The 23,067-nt window shown below is 43.4% G+C and overlaps 1 protein-coding gene across 1 annotated transcript in view; it reads right to left on the bottom strand.

Annotated features, from left to right (window-relative positions):
- The window catches only part of SLC9A1 (solute carrier family 9 member A1), a 55,351-nt gene extending 32,285 nt beyond the window's left edge, over positions 1 to 23,066 (bottom strand). The window contains exons 1-4 of the mRNA XM_056557397.1: positions 22,392 to 23,066; positions 4,696 to 5,156; positions 850 to 1,100; positions 537 to 754 (exon numbers count right to left, since the gene is read on the bottom strand). Of these exons, the coding sequence (XP_056413372.1) occupies positions 537 to 754; positions 850 to 1,100; positions 4,696 to 5,156; positions 22,392 to 22,671 (1,210 nt within the window). The 5' untranslated portion in view covers positions 22,672 to 23,066. The remainder of the gene's footprint in view (positions 1 to 536; positions 755 to 849; positions 1,101 to 4,695; positions 5,157 to 22,391) is intronic.
- Between the last annotated feature and the right edge of the window lies 1 nt (position 23,067).

Here is a 23,067-nt window from a genome sequence, read left to right as displayed (position 1 = left end):
AACTCACTACTTTACATTGTAGCAGAGTGTAATTTCTTTAGTGTTGTCACATGAAAAGATATAATAAAATATTTACAAAACGTGAGGGGTGTACTCACTTATGTGAGATACGGGATGCTGTAAAAACATATATACAGTAAGAATGGGATACTTATGCATCCACATATAGATGGTTTTACTTGGACCCTAAAGCCTAGTTTGCTGCAATTTAGGGTCCAAGTAAAACCAGCTATCTGTGAATTAATACAGCAGAAACCCATTTTTTCAGGATGCTGATATATCTGTGTCTCGAAAGGCACTAAATCAAAATGAACCTACCATAATGGGATGCATAATTTTAAAAAATTACGTAATTAAAAGAGAATTTTTGCAATTAAAAAATCGTTTTCCAAAGACTGACTGTCCAAATAAATAAATCCTTACTGTCCTGTCTACACAGACAATTTAAAAAGGGCATTGTGTCGCAAGTATGGTAGGCCCGAGGGCTGAATGCTATACATACACACACCAAACAAATTAAGAAACTAAGTCAGTACCTAGTACACGTGCTACCAGACAGAATATTAGCGTACTGATTACATAAATCCAATTCCAAGAGTGGGGTCCAGCCACAGTGGAGACCCCTAGGAAGATGAAGATTAAGGTCTCACTGACACTGCTCCACATCTTCAGGAAATATTTGATTGTAGTATGAGACTTGTGGGAAATGTTAGCCTCAACATAAGGTCGCATTACTACTCCTGAGGCAATAAGACTGCAATATAAAATACAGAGGATGTCAGTTTAATGCTACATGAAATACAGCAATACACAAGTAGGTATAAATAAAACTAACTAAAAAAAACTTACGACATAATTCCGGAGAGATGGAAGAGTTCTGCAGACATGTAAGCCATATAACTATAGAGAAAAACAAACAACGGCTCAATAACTCTGATGTGGGATGTGAAGCGGGAAGTGAAGGCTGCGATTAGGCCGTATACAAGTCCTACAAACAGCCCTCCAAGGGAGACAACAAAGAAACTCAGGAACCCAAGGGCGATATCACGGAATGCCACTTGATCCAAGCTAGAAAACTCTTCGAAGAGATGGTACAAAACCTAAGGGAGAGATATTTATGAATTAGGGCAAAGAAACCCCCCCACAAGACTGCAAAGATACAGTAAATTCAGAAACTGAACATTAGAACTAGAGATGAGCGAACTTACAGTAAATTCGATTCGTCACAAACTTCTCGGCTCGGCAGTTGATGACTTTTCCTGCATAAATTAGTTCAGCTTTCAGGTGCTCCGGTGGGCTGGAAAAGGTGGATACAGTCCTAGGAGACTCTTTCCTAGGACTGTATCCACCTTTTCCAGCCCACCGGAGCACCTGAAAGCTGAACTAATTTACGCAGGATAAGTCATCAACTGCCGAGCCGAGAAGTTCGTGACAAATCAAATTTACTGTAAGTTCGCTCATCTCTAATTAGCACTAAAAGCCCAGTATGTCAAACAATGCTTAAAAGGGTACTCCGGTGGAAAACTATTTTTTTAATATTAACTGGTCTCAGAAAGTTAAACTGCTTTGTAAATTACTTCTATTAAAAAATCGTAATCCTTCCAGTATTCATCAGCTGCTGTATGCTACAGAGAAATTTGTGAAGTTATTGCCAGTCTGACCACAGTGCTCTCTGCTGACACCTCTGTCCATATCAAGAACTGTTCGGAGTAGAAGCGAACCTCTCCTGCTCTGGACAGTTCCTGACACGGACAGAGGTGTCAGCAGAGAGCACTGTGGTCAGACTGAAAAAAAACAACTCGACTTTTTCTGTAGTATACAGCAGCTGATAATTAGTGGAAGGATTAAGATTTTTTTTAATAGAAGTAATTTACAAATCTGTTTAACTTGTTGATTTGAAAAAAATTGTTTTCCACCGGAGTACCCCTTTTAAAAGGTATAACTCGCTTTATCGTGTATAATTTTTAAAGCAAGGAGCATTGTCCCTGGCTTCACTGACAATGTGCACATGCCTAAAAACATTGGACGTGCTGGCTAAGCTAATAATAAGTAAATATTAATAAATGGAAGAACACAGAAATGAGCAGAACAGTGTGAGTCAGCACAATTGCAAGAATACTCAATGTATATAGTTTTACTATGTTTTACTATTTAAAAACAAATAAAAAAAAATATTCGTTTTTAATGGCACCACTTTGAAGTCGATGGAATGTTTTATTTGCTCTTATACTTTTTTTAGTATCCCGCTCCTTATGCCAGACTTTTTTCAAATGCCCGATACTTTTATCAATGGGAAATAAACTTTTTTTTTTAAATCAACTGTTGCCGGAAAGTTGGAGTGCGCAGGTGAAAAACCCCATAGCAAACCTCTCCTGCTCTGGAAAGTTCCTGACATGGACAGAATTGTCAGCAGAGAGCACTGTGGTCAAACAGAAAATTAATTAAAGAGAAAAAAGACCTTCCTCTAGAGCATACAGCAGCTGATAAGTACTGGAAGGATTAAGATTTTTTTTAATAGAAGTAATTTACAAATCTGTTTAACTTGTTGATTTGAAAAAAATTGTTTTCCACCGGAGTACCCCTTTTAAAAGGTATAACTCGCTTTATCGTGTATAATTTTTAAAGCAAGGAGCATTGTCCCTGGCTTCACTGACAATGTGCACATGCCTAAAAACATTGGACGTGCTGGCTAAGCTAATAATAAGTAAATATTAATAAATGGAAGAACACAGAAATGAGCAGAACAGTGTGAGTCAGCACAATTGCAAGAATACTCAATGTATATAGTTTTACTATGTTTTACTATTTAAAAACAAATAAAAAAAAATATTCGTTTTTAATGGCACCACTTTGAAGTCGATGGAATGTTTTATTTGCTCTTATACTTTTTTTAGTATCCCGCTCCTTATGCCAGACTTTTTTCAAATGCCCGATACTTTTATCAATGGGAAATAAACTTTTTTTTTTAAATCAACTGTTGCCGGAAAGTTGGAGTGCGCAGGTGAAAAACCCCATAGCAAACCTCTCCTGCTCTGGAAAGTTCCTGACATGGACAGAATTGTCAGCAGAGAGCACTGTGGTCAAACAGAAAATTAATTAAAGAGAAAAAAGACCTTCCTCTAGAGCATACAGCAGCTGATAAGTACTGGAAGGATTAAGATTTTTAAATAGAAGTAATTTACAAATCTATTTAACTTTCTGTCACCAGTTGATTTAAAAAAAATAAAAAAATAAAAAGTTTTCTACTGGGGTACCCTTTTAATCCCTCTTTTCCATTTAAGACTGGAAGAAAAAAAAAATTGAAGGAGCGGACACACCTTTCCCCACAGCAGCTACAAACAGAAAATTTGTAAGTTGATCCACTTCATAAAATGAACTTCGGCTCCCCTCGGTGAAGTAAGTGGATCGACTCACTAATTTTCTGTGTTTGTAGTTGCTGTGGGGAAAGTTGTGTACGCTCCTCCAATTCTTTCTTTCTTCCAGTCTTGTCCGTTTTCGGATGGAAATTCTTCCTCCAGAGAGGAGTGTAGCGGCAACAGCTGTCACGCCCCCTCCCATAGGCTTGCATTGAGGGTGGCTGAGCATGACGTCACACGGGGCGGAGCCTTGATGTCACAACGATCCACCCCTGTGATCGACAGTTATCAGACCTGGAGCGAACACGCTCCGCGGACTGATTTTAACGGGGTGCGGCGTGCAAGATCACGCCGGTCCCCAGCGGCCGGACCCCCGCGATCAGGCATCTTATCCCCTATCCTTTGGATAGGGGATAAGATGTCCAAGCGCCGGAGTACCCCTTTAAAACATATGAGCACCAGCAGGAAGGGAGCCACCAGCAGACACTTCAACCATAGCTGCTGGGCTGACTGCCAGGGTTAAAAAATATGGGGAAGAACCTGTCCAGAGGAAAAGTTGCTGATTTCCAAATAGCAACCAGATTGCTTCTTTCATTTTTGAAAAATAGAAGAAGCAATCTGATTTGCAACTCAGCAACTTTACCTCTGAACAGGTTTTAATAAATCTCCCCCCCCCCCTCCCCCTATGTACTTTCTAAAATGCAGTTGTGCTTTTAAGTTAAACATGACTGACTAGGAGATTTGGACCTGTCACCTTGTCATGCTGTCTGCGGGATAGGATTCATTATCTTCCTCACATGTGAAAGGCATAGGTCCGCTCTAGCCTAAACTCAACTAATGCTACTATGAGGGTGTTCACATTGCAAACTGCCTGTGCAGAATTCCCCCGGAGTAATCGGCACTGACATTTTGCTGCAGCAGATTTCAATGGGATTCTGCTGCACTGTGCACACGGTGGAAATCCCCATTCTGGCTACCACAAAAGGAATAGACTTGTCTATTCTTTCTGCGGATTTCGCTCGGAAATGCATTGTCGTCCATGAGAGGGGTCCTGGTGCCCGCTGGACTTTTCAAATGTGTGGAATGTCCACCTGTGTTTTCCGGATAAACCTTCAGCACATTTTACACCGTGTGAACATGGCTTTATAGCTAAGCCCTTTTGCCACTTTAGGACCATGTCATTCAGTTGTTCTCTCCTATATGTAGACCCTATTGGGAAATATTTTAAAGATTTTTCACATTTTATACAGACATAATAAAATCAAAGAAAACTTTACCCTGGCACAAGTATGGCAGCTTCCACAAGTAGCTAGTTTGCTTCCTATGCCCAAACACTTACCACAGTGACGGCATCATTAAGTAAGGACTCTCCAAACACCAAGATGTGGAGTAACTCGTTGATGTGGATTTCTTCAAATACAGCCAAGACAGCAACAGGATCAACAGCCGAAATGATACTACCGAACAGCAAGTTATCCAAGAGTCCTACATCTTTTAGTGCTGCCCCACTGATCTGGCACACACCATACAACAGAGAGCCTATGAAGAAAGCATTCCAGAGTGTACCCACCACCGCAAATATTAGAATTGTTCCTACATTTTCTGAGAAGGATCGCAGTGGAAGGAAATACCCAGCATCTAAGATGATAGGTGGCAAAAGGTAAAGAAAAAAGACATTTGACTTCAAGACTGGAGGAGTTTCACCAACAGCCTTAATAAGGCCTCCAACCAGGAGGCCAACAACAATCAGCAGACAGCTCTCCGGGACAACATTGGACAAAGTAGGGATCACATGGAAACCTGCAAAAAAAAAAAAAAAAAACATTACTTATTACGTACTACTATATTATTTACATGCTATTGATGACAACAAACAAATGAAAAAATTATCTAGTTTTGTCATACATTTCCACAAAATTCCACATGTCCACTGGCTAAGCAGTGAGCACATTTAACCCCTTAAGGACCAGACCAATTTTATTTTTGCATTTTCGCTTTTTCCTCCTCGCCTTCAAAAAATCATAACTCTCTTATATTTCCATCCACAGACCCATATGAGGGCTTGTTTTTTTTGTACTTTGTAATTACATCACTTATTTTACCATAAAATGTACGGCGCAACCAAACAATTATTATTTATGTGGGAAAATTGAAAGGAAAACCGCAATTTAGCAAATTTTGGAAGGTTTTGTTTTCACGCTGTACACTTTCCGGTAAAAATTACATGTTTTCTTTATTCTGTGGGTCAATACGATTAAAATGATTGCCATGTTATATGCTTTTCTATAATTGTACCGCTTAAAAGAAATCTCAAACCATTTTAACAACATTAGTATGTCTTGAAATTGCCCTATTTTGACCACCTATAACTTTCTAATTTTTCCGTATATGGGGCGATATGAGGGCTCATTTTTTGCGCCATGACCTGTAGTTTTTATCAGTACCATTTTTGCTTAGGTTTTACTTAATTTTTTTAATACTTTTTTTTTTTTTTTTTTTTTACACTTTATGTCCCCATAGGGGACTATTCACAGCAATCATTTGATTGCTAATACTGTTCAGTGCTATGTATAGAACATAAAACTGATTAGTATTCTCAGTGATCTTCTGCTCTGGTCTGCTCAATCTCAGACCAGAGCAGAAGACCCCGGGAGACAGCCGGAGCAAGGTGAGGGGACCTCATGATCGGATCCCCGGGGCAGCGCTGCGGGCGATCCGATCATCCATTCAAAGTAACACACTGCCGCAGATGCCGTGATCTGTATTGATCACGGCAGCTGAGTGGTTAATGGCTGACATCCGCGCAATCGCGGATGTCCGCCATTACCGGCGGGTCCCTGGCTGCTGATAGCAGCCGGGAACCGCCGCGCATGACCGGAGCGGTGCTCGCGATAATGTCGGCGCGTAAATGTACGTCACCATGACGTACATTTACGTCCATTGTCGTTAAGGGGTTAAAAAGGTCAGAACTCTGGACCTTTGCTACAGTCATGGCCTTGAATGTTGGCACCCCTGAAATTTTTCTAGAAAATGAAGTATTTCTCACAGAAAAGGATTGCAGTAACACATGTTTTGCTATACACATTTATTCCCTTTGTGTGTATTGGAACTAAACCAAAAAAAGGGAGGAAAAAAAGCAAATTGGACATAATGTCACACCAAACTCCAAAAGTGGACTGGACAAAATTATTGGCACCCTTTCAAAATTGTGGAAAAATAAGATTGTTCCAAGCATGTGATGCTCCTTTAAACTCACATGGGGCAAGTAACAGGTGTGTGCAATATAAAATTCACACCTGAAAGCAGATAAAAATGAGAGAAGTTCACTTAGTCTTTGCATTGTGTCTGTGTGTGCCACACTAAGCATGGACAACAGAAAGAGGAGAAGAGATCTGTCTGAGGACTTGAGAACCAAAATTGTGGAAAAATATCAACATTCTTAAGGTTACAAGTCCATCCCCAGAGATCTAGATTTGCCTTTGTCCACAGTGCGCAACATTATAAAGAAGTTTGCAACCCAAGGCACTGTAGCTAAACTCCCTGGGGGTGGACAGAAGAGAAAAATTGATGAAAGGTGTCAACGCAGGATAGTCCAGATGGTGGAAAAGCAGCCCCAAACAAATTCCAAAGATATTCAAGCTGTCCTGCAGGCTCAGGGAGACATCAGTGTCAGCGTGAACTATCCATTGACATTTAAAGGAAATGAAACGCTGTGGCTAGAGACGCAGGAGGACCCCACTGCTGACACAGAGACATAAAGCAAGACTACATTTTGCCAAAATCCTTCTGGGAAAACATCTTCTGTGAAATCGTGGACAGATGAGACCAAGATTGGGGTTTTTTGGTAAAGCATATCATTCTACTGTTTACCTTAAATGGAATGAGGCCTACAAAAGAAAAGAACACAGTACCTACAGTGAAATATGGTGGATGTTCAATGATGTTTTGGGTTTGTTTTGCTGCCTCTGACTGGGTGCCTTGAATGTGTGCAGAAAGCTGGGTTTGCGTCCCAGATCTTGGGTCTTCCAGCAGGACAATGATCCCAAACATATGTCAAAAAGCACCCAGAAATGGATGGCAACAAAGCGCTGGAGAGTTCTTAAGTGGCCAGCAATGAGTCCAGATCTAAATCCCATTGAACACCTGTGGAGAGATCTTAAAATGTCAACCAAATATTAAGTTAAGGGTGCCAATAATTTTGTCCAGACCATTTTTGGAATTTGATGTGACATGTCAAATTTGCTTTTATCCTCCTTTTTTGGTTTAGTTCCAATACACACAGAGAATACACGTGTATAGCAAAACGTGTTACTGCAATCCTGTTCTGTGAGAAATACTTAGCCTGCTAATGGTTTCAAACATTAAAAGTTGTTTTACCCTTAACAAAACTTAACTGAAAGGTCTATTTTCAAAATAAATAAATAAAATTAGTTCTTACCATCTTTGACACCACCACCCATAATAATGTGTTTAAAGGTAAAAGAGGTTAAAAGGCCCTTCACCAGACCACCCCTCAGTATTTTAAATAACTATAAAGACAAAAAAAGAACACCAATAAGTGAGGGAATTATAGGGGCTATTCAGACAAATATAATTTCCTTAAATGATGCCCGTTTTATTTGGGTTGTACTGCAGTAGTCTGGGTACAGGGAGATACGATTGCAGTTGTATGTTAATTCCTTTGCTTTCCTTGCTCCCCTCAGGATCCCATCACCATCTGCTGATCGCTCGGAGCCCTCCGGCACACCAACCACCCTGATATTGCACCTACGGGAGCGATCCTCCAAGTCAGGTAATTTACGCTTTTGGTCCTCATTGTCTCTCTTGAGATCCAACAGTTCTCTCTTCAGCTGGCCGATTTTGCCCTGTACATCAGGGATCTGCTGCTCGACCATTAGGAGCCGGGCTCTGGTGTTAGAGTCTTCTCTTACGGTGCGTTCACATGGAGTAATTCAAGAGGAATTTACTTGAGTAATTCCTCTTGAATTCTCCGCTCCAAATGAATGCACATCTCCTCTGCCCATTGACTTTAATATTTTTTTCCGCTGTCCTGTTCACACTGCGGAAATTCTGCTAGCGGAATTCCGATGCTGAATTCCATTCCGCTTGAAGAAAGAGCATGTTCATTCTTCAAGCGGAGTCCGCTAGCAGAAATCAATAGATGTCCATGGTAAAAAAAAATTCTCCCGACATCGCGAAATTTGCACGAAATTTGCGAGGAAATGGCTGAAAAACCCTTCACTTCTTTCTCCCCCATTTCCGCAGGCAAATTTCGAGCAAATATAAAATTATTTTTTCCACCCGTAAATTTTTTGTCGTGAATACCTCTTGATTTGTTCAGTGTGAACGCACCCCATTAGAGAGATGTCTGTGGTCAGATGACTGACATGAGGGGGTTGATCTCGGACAGTACTCTGTTACATGTTTTGATTTCTGCAAGTATATCTACCAGCATCTGGTTATGGAGTGCCTCCTCCACTGCCTCTCTCTCCTACCCTCTTGTGAGGTCACAGTGGTGCCCAATTCATCCAAGACGGGTTTACGCCTCTCTTTCTCCTGCTTATCCTTTTATTTAGCTTTCAACACAGGTGATTGCATAAATTTGTCAATTTTCCCAGCTGATTTCTTCTGTTGGTGAGGCCACTGTGGCTTCGTTCTTTTGGTGTGTTTTAGGAGCCAATTGAGCTGAAGATAGGAAAATAAGAGTCCATTTAATCTGCCACCTGGAGATCAACTACTAAACCAAGGATGTGGACGACTTAACCAGGGTCCATACAACTACTACTACAAAAAAAAAAAAAAAAAAAATGCATTGCATACAGCGAAGACACTTACACCCTGTAAAAGACCTGCAAATCTTTTAACATAAGACATAGCTATAAGGGAGAAAGCATGGGGAGTGGAAGTCCAAGTCCAATTTTCCAGGGCATATGTCCAGGGCATATGTATGCCAGTTAGCATGCCCTAGTCTAATTGTCCAGACAAATGACTGTAATCCAGTGAAGGGAAAACCTCCTCCTGGAAGCCTGATCGACCACATAATACATTTCCTTTTAACTCAGGGAGACCGATATTATGCTTAGCCCAGAGAGAGGACAGTATATATATGGGGTATATTACTACTATCCCAGACCATAACCGACAGAAAGGTGGCCCATATTCCAAATTAAAACAGTGCAGGCAACCATAAGTCCTTCTCCACAAATAAGTCTTGCAATTACACCGCAGGGTGGTCCCCCGAGCCCCCAGCAGCATTACTCATTTATGTGTGAGAAGGTTCAACATAGCCAAGCCCGAAGGGGAGCCGGTGAAAGCACAGAATTAGGTCTTACCACATCCAGTAAGGGCAAACTTGCCACAAACAGCACCGTGGGCAGAGCCCCTAACTCTGGGAGCGCAGCTCCCACACCAGTGTCTCCAGTGCGTCGCATTCAAACCATGTGCACACGTGAGGTCTTGTAGCCGACTGTGACGTAGGAGGAAGGGCGGAAGGATACGTCCATCAGAGAGACCCGCAACCCACTGCCTATCGGGTGCACAGGGCGGCATCTCTGATTCCGGACAGTCTCCAAGGATGAGTGGCGACAAGCCCGGGTTCGGGGGCAGAAGAACTCCATCGGGAGAGCAGGTCAGAGGGCAGAGAGCAGGAGGGAGGAGAAGGCGAAGAGAGACACTACGTCATGCTGTCAAGGCATCCCTAAATTACTTCATTCTTGTGACTTTAAAAAAAGAAAAATACATCACGGGATGTCCTCTTTAAAGCATTTAACTAATTTTGAGCAGAATTTCTATAAATAATGTAGGAGATCTCCTTTTTCTTTAAATAGAATATATTAGTCACCGCATACAGCTCACTTTCTGAAGCAGTTGGTCTGCATGATTCCTTACATCCAGTTGCCGTTCCAAGGTCACCGCTACATTAGTCATTTTCAGACAGAAAACCTCTGACAACTCAATGCAGAAAGCCAGCAGTAATATGCCACGGGCTAGAGCTGACTTATTCTACGTAGCACTGCATCAGCTCACAGACAGCTAATCATAGGTCCTACTATATACTTACAGAATCACTGTATACTACAGCCTCAGAAGAGTATACCATACGTGTATTGGTGAAAGCAAGGTAAATGTCCCAAATTACTGCTTCATAATCATTAAAGGGGTTATCCAGGAAAAAACTATATATATATATATATCTCAACTGGCTCCAGAAAGTGAAACAGATTTGTAAATTACTTCTATTAAAAAATCTCAATCCTTTTAGTACTTATGAGCTTCTGAAGTTAAGGTTGTTCTTTTCTGTCTAAGTGCTCTCTGAAGACATGCGTCTCGGGAACTGCCCAGTTTAGAAGCAAATTCCCATAGCAAACCTCTTCTAAACTGGGCAGTTCCCGAGACACGTGTCATCAGAGAGCACTTAGAAAAGAACAACCTTAAATTCAGAAGCTCATAAGTACTGAAAGGATTGAGATTTTTTTTTTTAATAGAAGTAATTTACAAATCTGTTTAACTTTCTGGAGCCAGTTGATATATAAAACAAAAGTTTTTTCCTGGATAACCCCTTTAAGAGTATATTCACACAGGGTAGATAAACTGAGGATTTTTTGTCACAGACCTTTGTGGAAAAATTCCACAATGTTTTATAGTAGCGGTAAAACCAATGACATTTATAGAAATATCTGTATTAAGAAAACGCATTTAAATTAGTCTGCATCAACTGGGGAAGGGGTATACAAAATCCATACATAAATTGATCTGAAGTATGGATGAAACCGCAGCATCTCAGTTTATGTTGCAGGTTTAGTGCGGATTTTAACCATTGACATCATTCAGCATTTAGAAATGTTGTTGTGGGAATGTTGTGACTGCAAGCCACCACAATGTACAGCCCTTATTAAAACCAGAAACATCTGCTTAGCAACTAACAATTTCTACACTATTAATTATAAATCGCTCACTTCTGCACAAAAGCAATGAGGCAGACAAGCCCAGCGTCATATATAATTTATTCTGGGCAAGGTTTCTAAGAGCCCAGCATTTGGTACTATTGAAATAACTGGACTCAACATTTCTAACAAAGACAAGCTTTGTATACACACAGTATATACACTGTAGGGATCGACCGATTAGCGGTTTGGCCGATATTCACGATTTTGGGCGTTATCAGTATTGGCAATTACCTTGCCGATAATACAATAATGCCCTGCCCCCATTGCTTCCCCCATCCCCGGTTTTATAATTACCTGTTCCCGGGGGCCACACTACTTCTGGCTCCTGCTGCATCTTGCGTTAAGCTGTGCGCAATGACGAGTGACGTCCTCAACGCAATGTCACCGTCAGTGCGCCTATAGCACCGCGAAAGCAGCTGCAGTTCATTTATTTAAAGCGCCCGCTCTAAATCAATCATCTGCAGCGGTGGATAAGGAAACACTTATAACTCCAAGTCAATCACACTTCACTTCTGTGAAATCACACTGTCCACTAATGAAGCAACACTGATTGACAATTACTGTATTTATCGGGGTATACCACGCACCGGCCTATAACACGCACCCTCATTTTACCAAGGATATTTGGGTAAAAAAAGTTTTTTACCCAAATATCCATGTTAAAATGAGGGTGCGTGTGTGTGCGTGTATACCCCGATACATCCCCAGGAAAGGCAGGGGGAGAGAGGCCGTCGCTGCCCGCTTCTCTCCCCCTGCCTTTCCTGGGGACTAGAGCCCTGCTGCCGGCCCTTCTCTCCCCCTGGCTATCGGCGCCGCTGCCCGTTCTGTCCCCCTGACTATCGGTGCCGGCGCCCCATTGCCGGCGCCGATAGCCAGGGGGAGAGAAGCGGCACCGACAGCCAGGGGGAGAGAAGGGGCAGCGGCACCCATTGCCGGCGCCGCTGCCCCTTTGCCTCCCCCCATCTCCGGGGGCATAATTACCTGGGTCGGGTCCGCGCTGCTGCAGGCCTCCGACTCAGGTAATTATGCCACCGGGGATGGGTGGAGGCAACGGGGCAGCGGCGCCGGCAATGGGTGCCGCTGCCCCTTCTCTCCCCCTGGCTATCGGCGCCGGTACAGATAGTCAGGGGGTCAGAACGGGCAGCGGCGCCAATAGCCAGGGGGTGAGAAGGGCCGGCAGCAGGGCTCTAGACCCCAGGGAAGGCAGGGGGGAGAGAAGCGGGCAGCAACGGCCTCTCTCCCCCTGCCTTTCCTGGGGCGGTATCGGCGTATAACACGCACATAGACTTTAGGCTAAAAATTTTAGCCTAAAAAGTGCGTGTTATACGCCGATAAATACGGTAATTTCACATGCTGTTGTGCAAATGGAAAAGACAACAGGTGGAAATTATAGGCAATTAGCAAGATACCCCCAATAAAGAAGTGGTTCTGCAGGTGGTGACCACAGACCACTTCTAAGTTCCTATGCTTCCTGGCTGATGTTTTTGTCACTTTTGAATGCTGGCGGTGCTTTCACTCTAGTGGTAGCATGAGACAGAGTCTAGAATCCACACAAGTGGCTCAGGTAGTGCAGCTCATCCAGGATGGCACATCAACGCGAGCTGTAGCAAGAAGGTTTGCTGTAGTAGAACACACATGTAGTGCAATACAATGCTAATAGCGCGCCAACTACATACTCTTCATAAAGTGAGTGACTTCAAAAGACATAACTCACGTTTTCAAATGGAAAACAGGTTTGCTGTCTCTGTCAGCGTAGTGTCCAGAGTATGGAGGTGCGACCAGGAGACAGGCCAGTACATCAGGAGACGTGGAGGAGGCTAACAACCCGGCAGCAGGACCGCTACCTCTGCCTTTGTGCAAGGAGGAGACGAAGGAGCACTGCCAGAGCCCTGCATTATGACCTCCAGCAGGCCACAAATGTGCATGTGTCCACTCAAACGGTCAAAAACATGTGGGTGGTATGAGGGCCCGAAGTCCACAGGTGGGGTTGTGCTTACAGCCCAACACTATGCAGGACGTTTGGCATTTGCCAGAAACCACCAAGCTTGGCAAATTTGCCACTTGTACTCTGTGCTCATCACAGATGAAAGCAGGTTTACACTGAGCACGTGTGACAGACGTGACCGAGTCTGGAGACGCAGTGGAGAACGTTCTGCTGCCTGCAACATCCTTCAGCATGACCGCTTTGGCAGTGGGTCAGTAATGCTGTAGGGTGTCATTTCTTTGGGGGGGGGGGGGGGCGCACACCCCTCCATGTACTTGCCATAGGTAGCCTGACTGCCATTAGGTACCAAGATGAAATCCTCAGACCTCTTGTGAGACTATATGCTGGTGCGGTTGGCCCTGGGTTCCTCCTAATGCAAGACAATGCTAGACCTCATGTGGCTGGAGTGTGTCAGCAGTTCCTGCAAGAGGAAGGCATTGATGCTATAGACTGGCCCGCTTGTTCCCCAGACCTGAATCCGACTGAGCACAACTGGGATACCATGTCTCGCTCCATCCACCAATGCCACGTTGCACCACAGACTGTCCAAGAGTTGGCGGATGCTTTAGTCCAGGTCTGGGAGGACATCCCTCAGGAGACTATCCTCCACCTCATCAGGAGCATGCCCAGGTGTTGTAGGGAGGTTACATCAAAGTTGGATCAGCCTGTAGTGTGGTTTTCCACTTTGATTTTGAGTACGACTCCATATCCAGACCTCCATGGGTTGATAAATTTGATTTCCATTGATAATTTTTGTGTGATTTTGTTGTCAGCACATTCAACTATGTAAATACGAAAGTATTTCATACGATTAGTTCATTCATTCAGATCTAGGATGTGTTATCTCAGTGTTCCCTTTATTTTTTTGAGCAGTGTATTATATTCAGGTTGTGTAGAGAAAGACAACGCTTCTGATAATTGTTATCATTGCATAATTTTGTACCTCAGAGGGGAAAAAAACAAAACAAAAAACCCACCCTGTATCAATGTTGCCAAGAGTTCCAAAAATTAACAGATTTCTTACTGATGTTGGCAATGTATTGGCCCATCTACAGCCAACTTTAGTAAGCAATGAATATGTAGGGTAGTTTGTAGCCTAGGGAAATCAAGAAGATTTAGTACAGCCACTATTTAAAATTTGGAAGTTCCCTGAATATTAGGATAAATATGGACGATCTAACACATCTTACGTTTTCACACAAGGATCTCTTACATCCAGCACTACTGGCCGCAGCTAGAGCAGATGGTTGTGATATGTACATGGCACCTAGACTTGCCAATTTGAACAGTGGCGACTCGGAAATTCCGCGGTGTGCACAGCGCAGCAGAATTCCACACGAAAACTCTGACGTGTGAACATAGCTTTACTGTTTAGGGCTCATCCACATTACAGTCAGCCAGCCAGCAAAAATATTAAGAGCAAAACAATTTGATCGATATCCCATGTGAAATTTTAGTCACCAACTGGAGCCCAGCATCATCACACAAAGCTGGAAGCGATTCCATTTGTATTATTTCTGCCCTGTTAGACATCTCTTGCACTATTCTCATAGGGTTAAATGATCTCTGTTGGGAATCTCTCACTGCTGCAAATTTCCCACAGCAATGGAAAAATGCAGACATGGATACTATTATAATACCCACATTCTATGCAAGTTAATAGCAACCTTAAAAAGCAAACAAGTAAATCAGCTTAAAAACCAACAGGATGCTGTAATATTGTTGCACTGTTAACCACAATAAAAGCAGAAAATTTGGCCACCTTAAAAACAGGAAGCCTATCCTGCTGCACATCTCCATTTCTGCATTACGAAAAACAATCAATCTGGATCTTGCTTATTTTTTTGCGGTACTTTTATTGATACCATTTTTGCGAAAAATCCTATCTTTTGATCGTCATTCCACGTTTTGGACCAAAATTAACTTAGTGCATTTATTTATTATTATTATTTTTTTTTACAGCGTTCAACATGCAGAATAAGCATTATTATTTTATTGTACAAATCATTACGAATAAGGCAATGCCTACACCTAAGTATAGGTTATGGCGGCATAAATTTAAAAAAAAAATTTGGGGGTGATAATACAGGGTTTTATTGGGAAAGGGGCATTTATTTATTTTTACACTATTAATTTATTGCAGAACATTTTTATATTTTTCACTTTTTACCTGTTATACTATGCTGCAGTACATCTGTACTGCCGCATAGTGTAACTGTCAGTACTACACTGGCATACAGCCCGTGCGATCCAGCCTATGGCTGGACCCCATAGGCTGCCGTACTAGGCAGTCAGGAGGCCATGAGCTGACCACCTGCTGGACCCCACCAACCAACCAACTGGATCCCACGACCGCACCGTGGGATTGCTGATGGTGAACTGGGAGATCCCCCTCCCCCTGAAAATCTCATAGATGCTGTGATCAGGTCTGATCACGGCATATATGGGGTTAATGTTGCCGAGACTGGCGCAATCCCGGTCGTGGCAGCTGCGGAGGGACCCCGGCTGTGATTGACAGTGTGGTACCGCTGGCGATCTCCTGCAATGCATCGCTGCAGCAGAGTCCCATTCATTTCAATGGGATTCTGCTGCACTGTGCACACAGCAGAACATATGCTGCGGAAATCCCGATTTCCAGCATCTGCAGAAAGAATAGACATGGCTGTTCTTTCTGCTGATTCTGCTTGGAAATGCACTTCCATCTATGAGACGGCACATTTCTGAGGGGAGAATGCCTGTCCATGTTGTCCGGGTGGACATTCCACACTTTCACTACTGTGTGAACATACCCCGAAATAGAAAATTCCTCTCCCATGGAGCTCACACCACCAGTACTTATTTTAATAAAAATTATTTTAAAAATAATCTTGTGTCTTGTTTTGGCCACAGAGTAACTACACCCAACATGTTGCATTAGTGGCGTCTTTGGCATATTTGGTGCTCCTCTGCCAGAGTAGAAAACGCTTTACATTATAGAGAATTTATTCTCTACTATCCATTTGCCTTTAATAGTCATAACACAAGAAATGTCTCCAGATGGTAGGATCCGGCTGATATGAAATTAATGTGTTCCTGGCAGGTGACCCTCTATGCAGGCACAACTGTACCTACCTACAACTTTCACACTTGTCATGTGACCCTGGAGCAAGATTAGTCAGCTTCCCCTGTAAAGCTTCGTTGCACTTCTACATAGTGGAATAACTTTTTATTTTGTATTCTAGATTAAAAATCTTTTTTTCAGCCAATACAGCTGTATAAGGCCTTTCATACATGCTTTATTTTCCATTCATACCATTTTAATTATGAGAAATTCTAGACTCTCTCCGTGGTACATGGAGGCTTCCTCCCTTGTACAGTCACATAGAGGCTGCCAGAATCAGTCTTCTCCCATACACACAACTGCAGCATCAGAGATGAGTATGACAGCTCCACTCCCAATACTCCTCATGACTCACAGGTAGGTCACAGAGTGCAGCAAATGACATCCACCCATGCTATACCCTCCCATTATAAAGGCAACAAGATTCACAAAAGTTTTTGCATCCTAATTAAATTTTTCTTTTTCGTACTAGGTCTGTCATTAACCCCTTAATGACAATGGACGTAAATGTACGCCATGGTGCCGTGGTACTTAACGCACCATGACGTACATTTACACGCCACTATGACCGCAAGCACCGGACCCATGCTCGTGTCATGCGCGGCAGGTCCCGGCTGCGATCAGAAGCCAGGAAGCCGCCGGTAATGGCGGACATCCGCAATCGCGCAGATGTCCGCCATTAACCCCTCAGATGCCGTGATCAATACAGATCATGGCATCTGCGGCAGTGCGGCACTTTGAATGCACACAGTGCTGACGTGGCGATCCGATCATCCAGCATGGCAGACGGAGGTCCCCTCACCTGGCTCCGACCGTCTCCCGTGGTCTTCTGCACTGGTCTGAGATCGAGCAGACCAGAGCAGAAGATCACCAATAATACTGATCAGTGCTATGTCCTATGCATAGCACTGAACAGTATTAGCAATTGAATGATTGCTATAAATAGTCCCCATAGGGAACAATTAAAGTGTAAAGTAAAAAAAAAAAAAAAAAAAGAAAAAAAAACTTTAAAAATCCCCTTCCCCAATAAAAAAGTAAAACGTCAGTTTTTCCCATTTTACCCCCCAAAAAGTTTTTAAAAAATGTATACACATATTTGGTATCGCCGCGTGCATAAAAGTCTCTAGGTGAGGAGTGAGTGACATCTACCGGCAGACTGCATGCGCTCCAATCATTTCTATGGGATCGGACCCCCGCGATCAGCTTATACCCTATGCTGTTTATATGGGATAAGTTTATTATTGCTGGATTTCTCCTTTAAACTTCTGAAGGCCGCAAGGCTGGGTTCACAGTCATGGCCGTAAGTGTTGGCACCCCTGAAAATAAAGTATCTCTCACATAAAAGGATTGCAGTAACACATGTTTATTCCCTTTGTGGGTATTAGAACTAAACCAAAAAAAGGAAGAAAAAAAAGCAAATTGGACATAATGTCACACCAAACTCCAAAAATGGTCTGGACATAATTATTGGCACCCTTTCAAAATTATGGAAAAATAAGATTGTTTCAAGCATCTGATGCTCCTTTAAACTCAACTGGGGCAAGTAACAGGTGTGGGCAATATAAAAAAATCACACCTGAAAGCAGATGAAAAGGAGAGAAGTTCACTTAGTCTTTGCATTGTGTGTCTGTGTGTGCCACACTAAGCATGAACAAGAAGAGAAGATAACTGAGGACTTGAGAACCAAAATTGGGGAAAAATAAACAATCTCAAGGTTACAAGTCCATCTCCAGAGATCTAGTTTTGCCTTTGTCCACAGAGAGCAACATTAAGTTTACAACCCATGGCACTGTAGCTAATCTCCCTGGGCATGGATGGAAGAGAAAATTTTATGAAAAAAAGTGTCAACGCAGGATAGTCTGGATGGTGGATAAGCAGCCCCAAACAAGTTCCAAAGATATTCAAGCTGTCCTACAGACTCAGGGATCATCAGTGTCAGCGTGAACTATCTGATCCAGGAGGACCCCCCTGTTGACACAGAGACATAAAGCAAGACTACGTTTTGCCAAAAATGAACTTGAGTAAACCAAAATCCTTCTGGGAAAACATCTTGTGGACAGATCAAGAGAGCTTTTTGGTAAAGCACATCATTCTACTGTTCACCGAAAACAGAATGAGGCCTACAAAGAAAAGAACACAGTACCTACAGTGAAATATGATGGAGATTCAATGATGTTTTAGGGTTGTTTTGCTGCCTCTGGCACTGGGTGCTTTGAATGTGTGCAAGGCATCATGAAATCTGAGGATTACCAACGGATTTTGGGTCGCACTGTACAGCCGAGTGTCAGGAAGCTGGGTTTGTGTCCGAGATCTTGGGTCTTCCAGACGGACAGTGACCCCAAACATACGTTAAAAAGCACCCAGGAATGGATGGCATCAAAGCACTGGAGAGTTCTGAAGAGGCCAGCAATGAGTCCAGATCTAAATCCCATTGAACACCTGTGGAGAGATCTTAAAATTGCTGTTGGGAAAAGGCGGCTTCCAATAAGAGAGACCTGGAGCAGTTTGCATAGAAAGAGTGGTCCAACATTCCGGCTGAGAGGTGTAAGAAGCTTATTGATGGTTATAGGAAGCGACTGATTTCAGTTATTTTTTCCAAAGGGTGTGTAACCAAATAAGTTAAGGGTGCCAATAATTGTGTCCAGACCATTTTTGGAGTTTGGTGTGACATTATGTCCAATTTGCTTTTTTTTCCCTCCCTTTTTTGGTTTAGTTCCAATACACACAAAGGGAATAAACATGTGTATAGCAAAATATGTGTTACTGCAATCCTTTTCTGTGAGAAATACCTCATTTTCTTGAAAAATTTCAGGGGTGCCAACATTTACGGCCATGACTATGTCCAGCAGCCGGCATAGGTGAACTCAGCCTAGATCTTGACGCAACTGATGCCATGACTGATGACAACATGCATCAGTTGTATGGCATCCGGCATACATTGTTTCTGGACACCGGACAGGGGTACGCAGCTGGATGATTGTGAACTGTCTTATTCAAATAAATGGGATCATTTCTAGCATTGATTTCCCTCCGTTACACGCCGGGGGGAAACTATGCCAGATGCCTAATATATGTGAACCCAGCCTAAGCTGTAAATAATGGAAGCATGGTACAAGGCATCAATATTTCTTCTAGAATTAAAAACTTTTACAGCATCACTATTAGGCCTGGTTCTCAAGGTCATTGTGTTCTAACCTGTTCAGGGTTCATACAGCTCCTTTGTATGCACCGAACGGACGATGAATGTGTCAGAGCACGACTGACAGCGCCAGGTTCCAACATATCCCACTGACTTGTGTGTCCAGTATTTTGGGTGCGTTAAAGGGGTACTCCACTGGAAAAAAAATAAAAAAATGTTTCTTTATCAACTGGTGCCAGAAAGCTAAACAGATTTGTAAATCACTTCTAATAAAAAAAAATCTCCATCCTTCCAGTACCTATCAGCTGCTGTTATGTTCCACAGGAAGTTCTTTTCTTTTTGAATTTCCTTTATACCTGATCACAGTGCTCTCTGCTGACACCTCTGTCCATTTTAGGAACTGTCCAGAGCAGGATAGGTTTTCTATGGAGCTTTGCTCCTGCTCTGGACAGTTCCTAAAATAGACAGAGGTGTCAGCAGAAAGCAGTGATCAGACAGAAAGAAAATTCTAAAAGAAAACAACTTCCTGTGGAGAATACAGCAGCTGATAAGTACTGGAAGGATGAAGATTTTTTTATAGAAGTAATTCACAAATCTGTTCAACTTTCTGGCACCAGTTTTTTTTTCCAGTGGAGTACCCCTTTAAGTGGAGAAAAAAAATTAAATACAAATAGGACATGCAGTATTGTCTTATCCGCCAAACTCCAATCCTTCTAGGGAATGGCCTACGGAGCTTACTTTCAGAGCACAACGGCCCTTTGAACAAGCTCTAACATCAGTGCAACATGTGACCGATTTTCTCAAGAGAACGGGTAGACCACAACTTCTGCCACATGAGCCCTGTTATGTATCCTTGGAATGCATTTACAAACTCGCAATATGTAGTCATATGACAGAAAGCTCCCATTTTTCACTGAATTTTCAAGCGCAGATTAAAATTTTACTGTGAGAACGAACATGTGAATCTTTCCAGGAATTCCGTACAGAACCATCCTATTGACTCTGGAATTCTGCTGTAAATCCACTTTGATCCCATTCAGATCTGCCATGTTTTAAAGAGGGTTTTCCTATTAAGGGTGCGTTCACACTGAGGAATTCACCAGGAATCATTTCAGTCAAAAAATTGTTGCCTTCTGTCATTTTATCCATCATGTGGAAATGAAGAGGAATGAAGGAGGAGGTTATTTAATTCAACTTTTCTGAAATCCGCTTGAATTCTGCTCGAAAACTATGTCGGGCAGAATTTTTTTTACCATTGACGTCTATTGGATTCTGCTCGCGGATTCCTCTTGAAGAAGAACATGTTCTTTCTTCAAGCGGAAAATAATTCAGCATTAGAATTCTGCTAGCGGAATTTCCACAGCATGAACAGGACAGCGGAAAAAACATTAAAGTCAATGGGCAGAGCAGATGTGGAGAGGAGAATTCAAGAGGAATTACTCAGTGCAGGGCCGGATCATCATCGGCGCTTATGGAGTGCCTGCTCCAGGCCCCATGCCTGCAGTGGGCCCCCGTCACATTCAGGACATCCCTGTGTCCCGAAAAATCTCTGCGGCCCCGCGTTAAAGGGGTATTCCAGGCCAAAACTTTTTATATATATCTCAACTGGCTCCGGAAAGTTAAACAGATTTGTAAATTACTTCTTAAAAAATCTTAATCCTTCCAATAGTTATTAGCTTCTGAAGTTGAGTTGTTGTTTTCTGTCTAACTGCTCTCTGATGACTCACGTCCCGGGAGCTGTGCAGTTCCTATGGGGATATTCTCCCATCATGCACAGCTCCCGGGACGTGACATCATCATTGATCAGTTAGACAGAAAATTTAAGAAGCTAATAACTATTGGAAGGATTAAGATTTTGTAATAGAAGTAATTTACAAATCTGTTTAACTTTCCGGAGCCAGTTGATATATATTTAAAAAAAAGGTTTTGCCTAGAATACCCCTTTAACTTTAAAAACGCAGGGCCGCTGGGAGGAAGCGCACGCAGGGACGTCACTGATGTCCCGTGCATGTGCCCATAGAAGAGCAGAGCGGACGACGCATGCGTGGTAAGTCACCACTCACCAGCACGTCCTCTTCAGTGTTCTGACCACCGCTCCTCTCCGGTCCCGGGACCTACTGCTATGGACCATAGGCCATAGCAGTAGATCGTGACCCCGGACCAGAGGAGCGGTGATCGGAACACTGGGGCAGTAAGTAGGCATACAGCCTCCAGCCATACACTGTATATGGCTGAAGGCTGTATGTCTGTGGGGGAACTGTACTGCGCCCCTAATGTGCAGGGAACTGTACTGCGCCCCTAATGTGCAGGGAACTGTACTGCGCCCCTAATGTGCAGGGAACTGTACTGCGCCCCTAATGTGCAGGGAACTGTACTGCGCCCCTACTCAGTGTGAACAGGCCCTTAATCTGCTTAAAACTTTAGGCTTTGTTCACACTGGGTAAATTGATTCAATCTCCTTTCCCTAAAAAAGTGTAGCTAGCTCAGTGTTTCCCAAGCAGCCTATGGCTGTCCAGGCATGCTGGGAGTTGTAGTTTTGCAACAGCTGGAGGCACCCTGCTTGGGAAACATTGAGCTAGATAATCGGTCCTTTCCAAAAGATCTACTTTCAGAAGGCCACCCAGGCCAAATTTTGTCCCCGAGATTTTCAGCCTGCCATACATTTTGCATAGTGGCCCTTACATCTGATAAGACCACCCCCAATAAACGACCACTTAATTTTGGATGTTCCTTTTAAACAGGTTTCACTACTTCTCGTGACATCACAAACCATCATGGGGAACCCGGATGCTCCATGGAAAGCTAGAAGATGACTAGTAACCCAGACATGCAGGGAGGATGGTGCCAGGCACTGGCTGTCACTTACCCAGCTTCATCAGACAGGCCAGCAGGATCCACAAGGCGATCTCAAAGGGCTCTCTAATGTAGTCGTAATCCATGCCCACCACCGGGAACAGCTTGCGGTGTCTATGGCTACTGGTGACATTGCCGGTGCCGTGTGGCTTATCGGTGACCCCATGATGTTCATGCCCGTTGAAGTTGGGCTCCTGCGGCGCCAGGTCCGGAGAACTGGCATCAATAGGGCGATCGAGTACCAGGACCAGGACGAGGAGCGCACACACTGCCCATCTAGACCCGGGCATCATGTCTTCAAGCCCCAGCAGTCGGATCTGCACGGAAGACGCAGCCTCATAGACTAGACGGACTCATAGACGCGCTTATGTCCGCATACCGGGTCACACTGGAGTGTGTACACGGGGCTATGGAATGGACGCGCTTCATACCAGGACGCTCCTTCCCTAGTGTATGTGTCACACAAGATCACAGGAGGTGCATGACCTACACTTCTCTCTGCACATCCGCACTGGGACAGCGGCTATCTCCAGTGAGTGCATATGTGCCCGGCAGATAAGAGACCAGCTGATCACAAGGCGGGTCTAGAGAGTGCCGCTCCCAGCGTGCATACCCCCCGGACGGGCACCCTGCTGCCCTCTCTGCCCGCACCCTTCACTTCAGAACCTAAACTCCTACTCTGTTTCCAC

The sequence above is a fragment of the Hyla sarda genome, chromosome 2 (assembly GCF_029499605.1).
Source record: "Hyla sarda isolate aHylSar1 chromosome 2, aHylSar1.hap1, whole genome shotgun sequence".
Lineage (NCBI taxonomy): Eukaryota > Metazoa > Chordata > Amphibia > Anura > Hylidae > Hyla > Hyla sarda.
The sequence above is the reverse complement of the archived record's forward strand: the minus strand, read 5'-3'. Positions and strand labels throughout refer to the sequence as shown.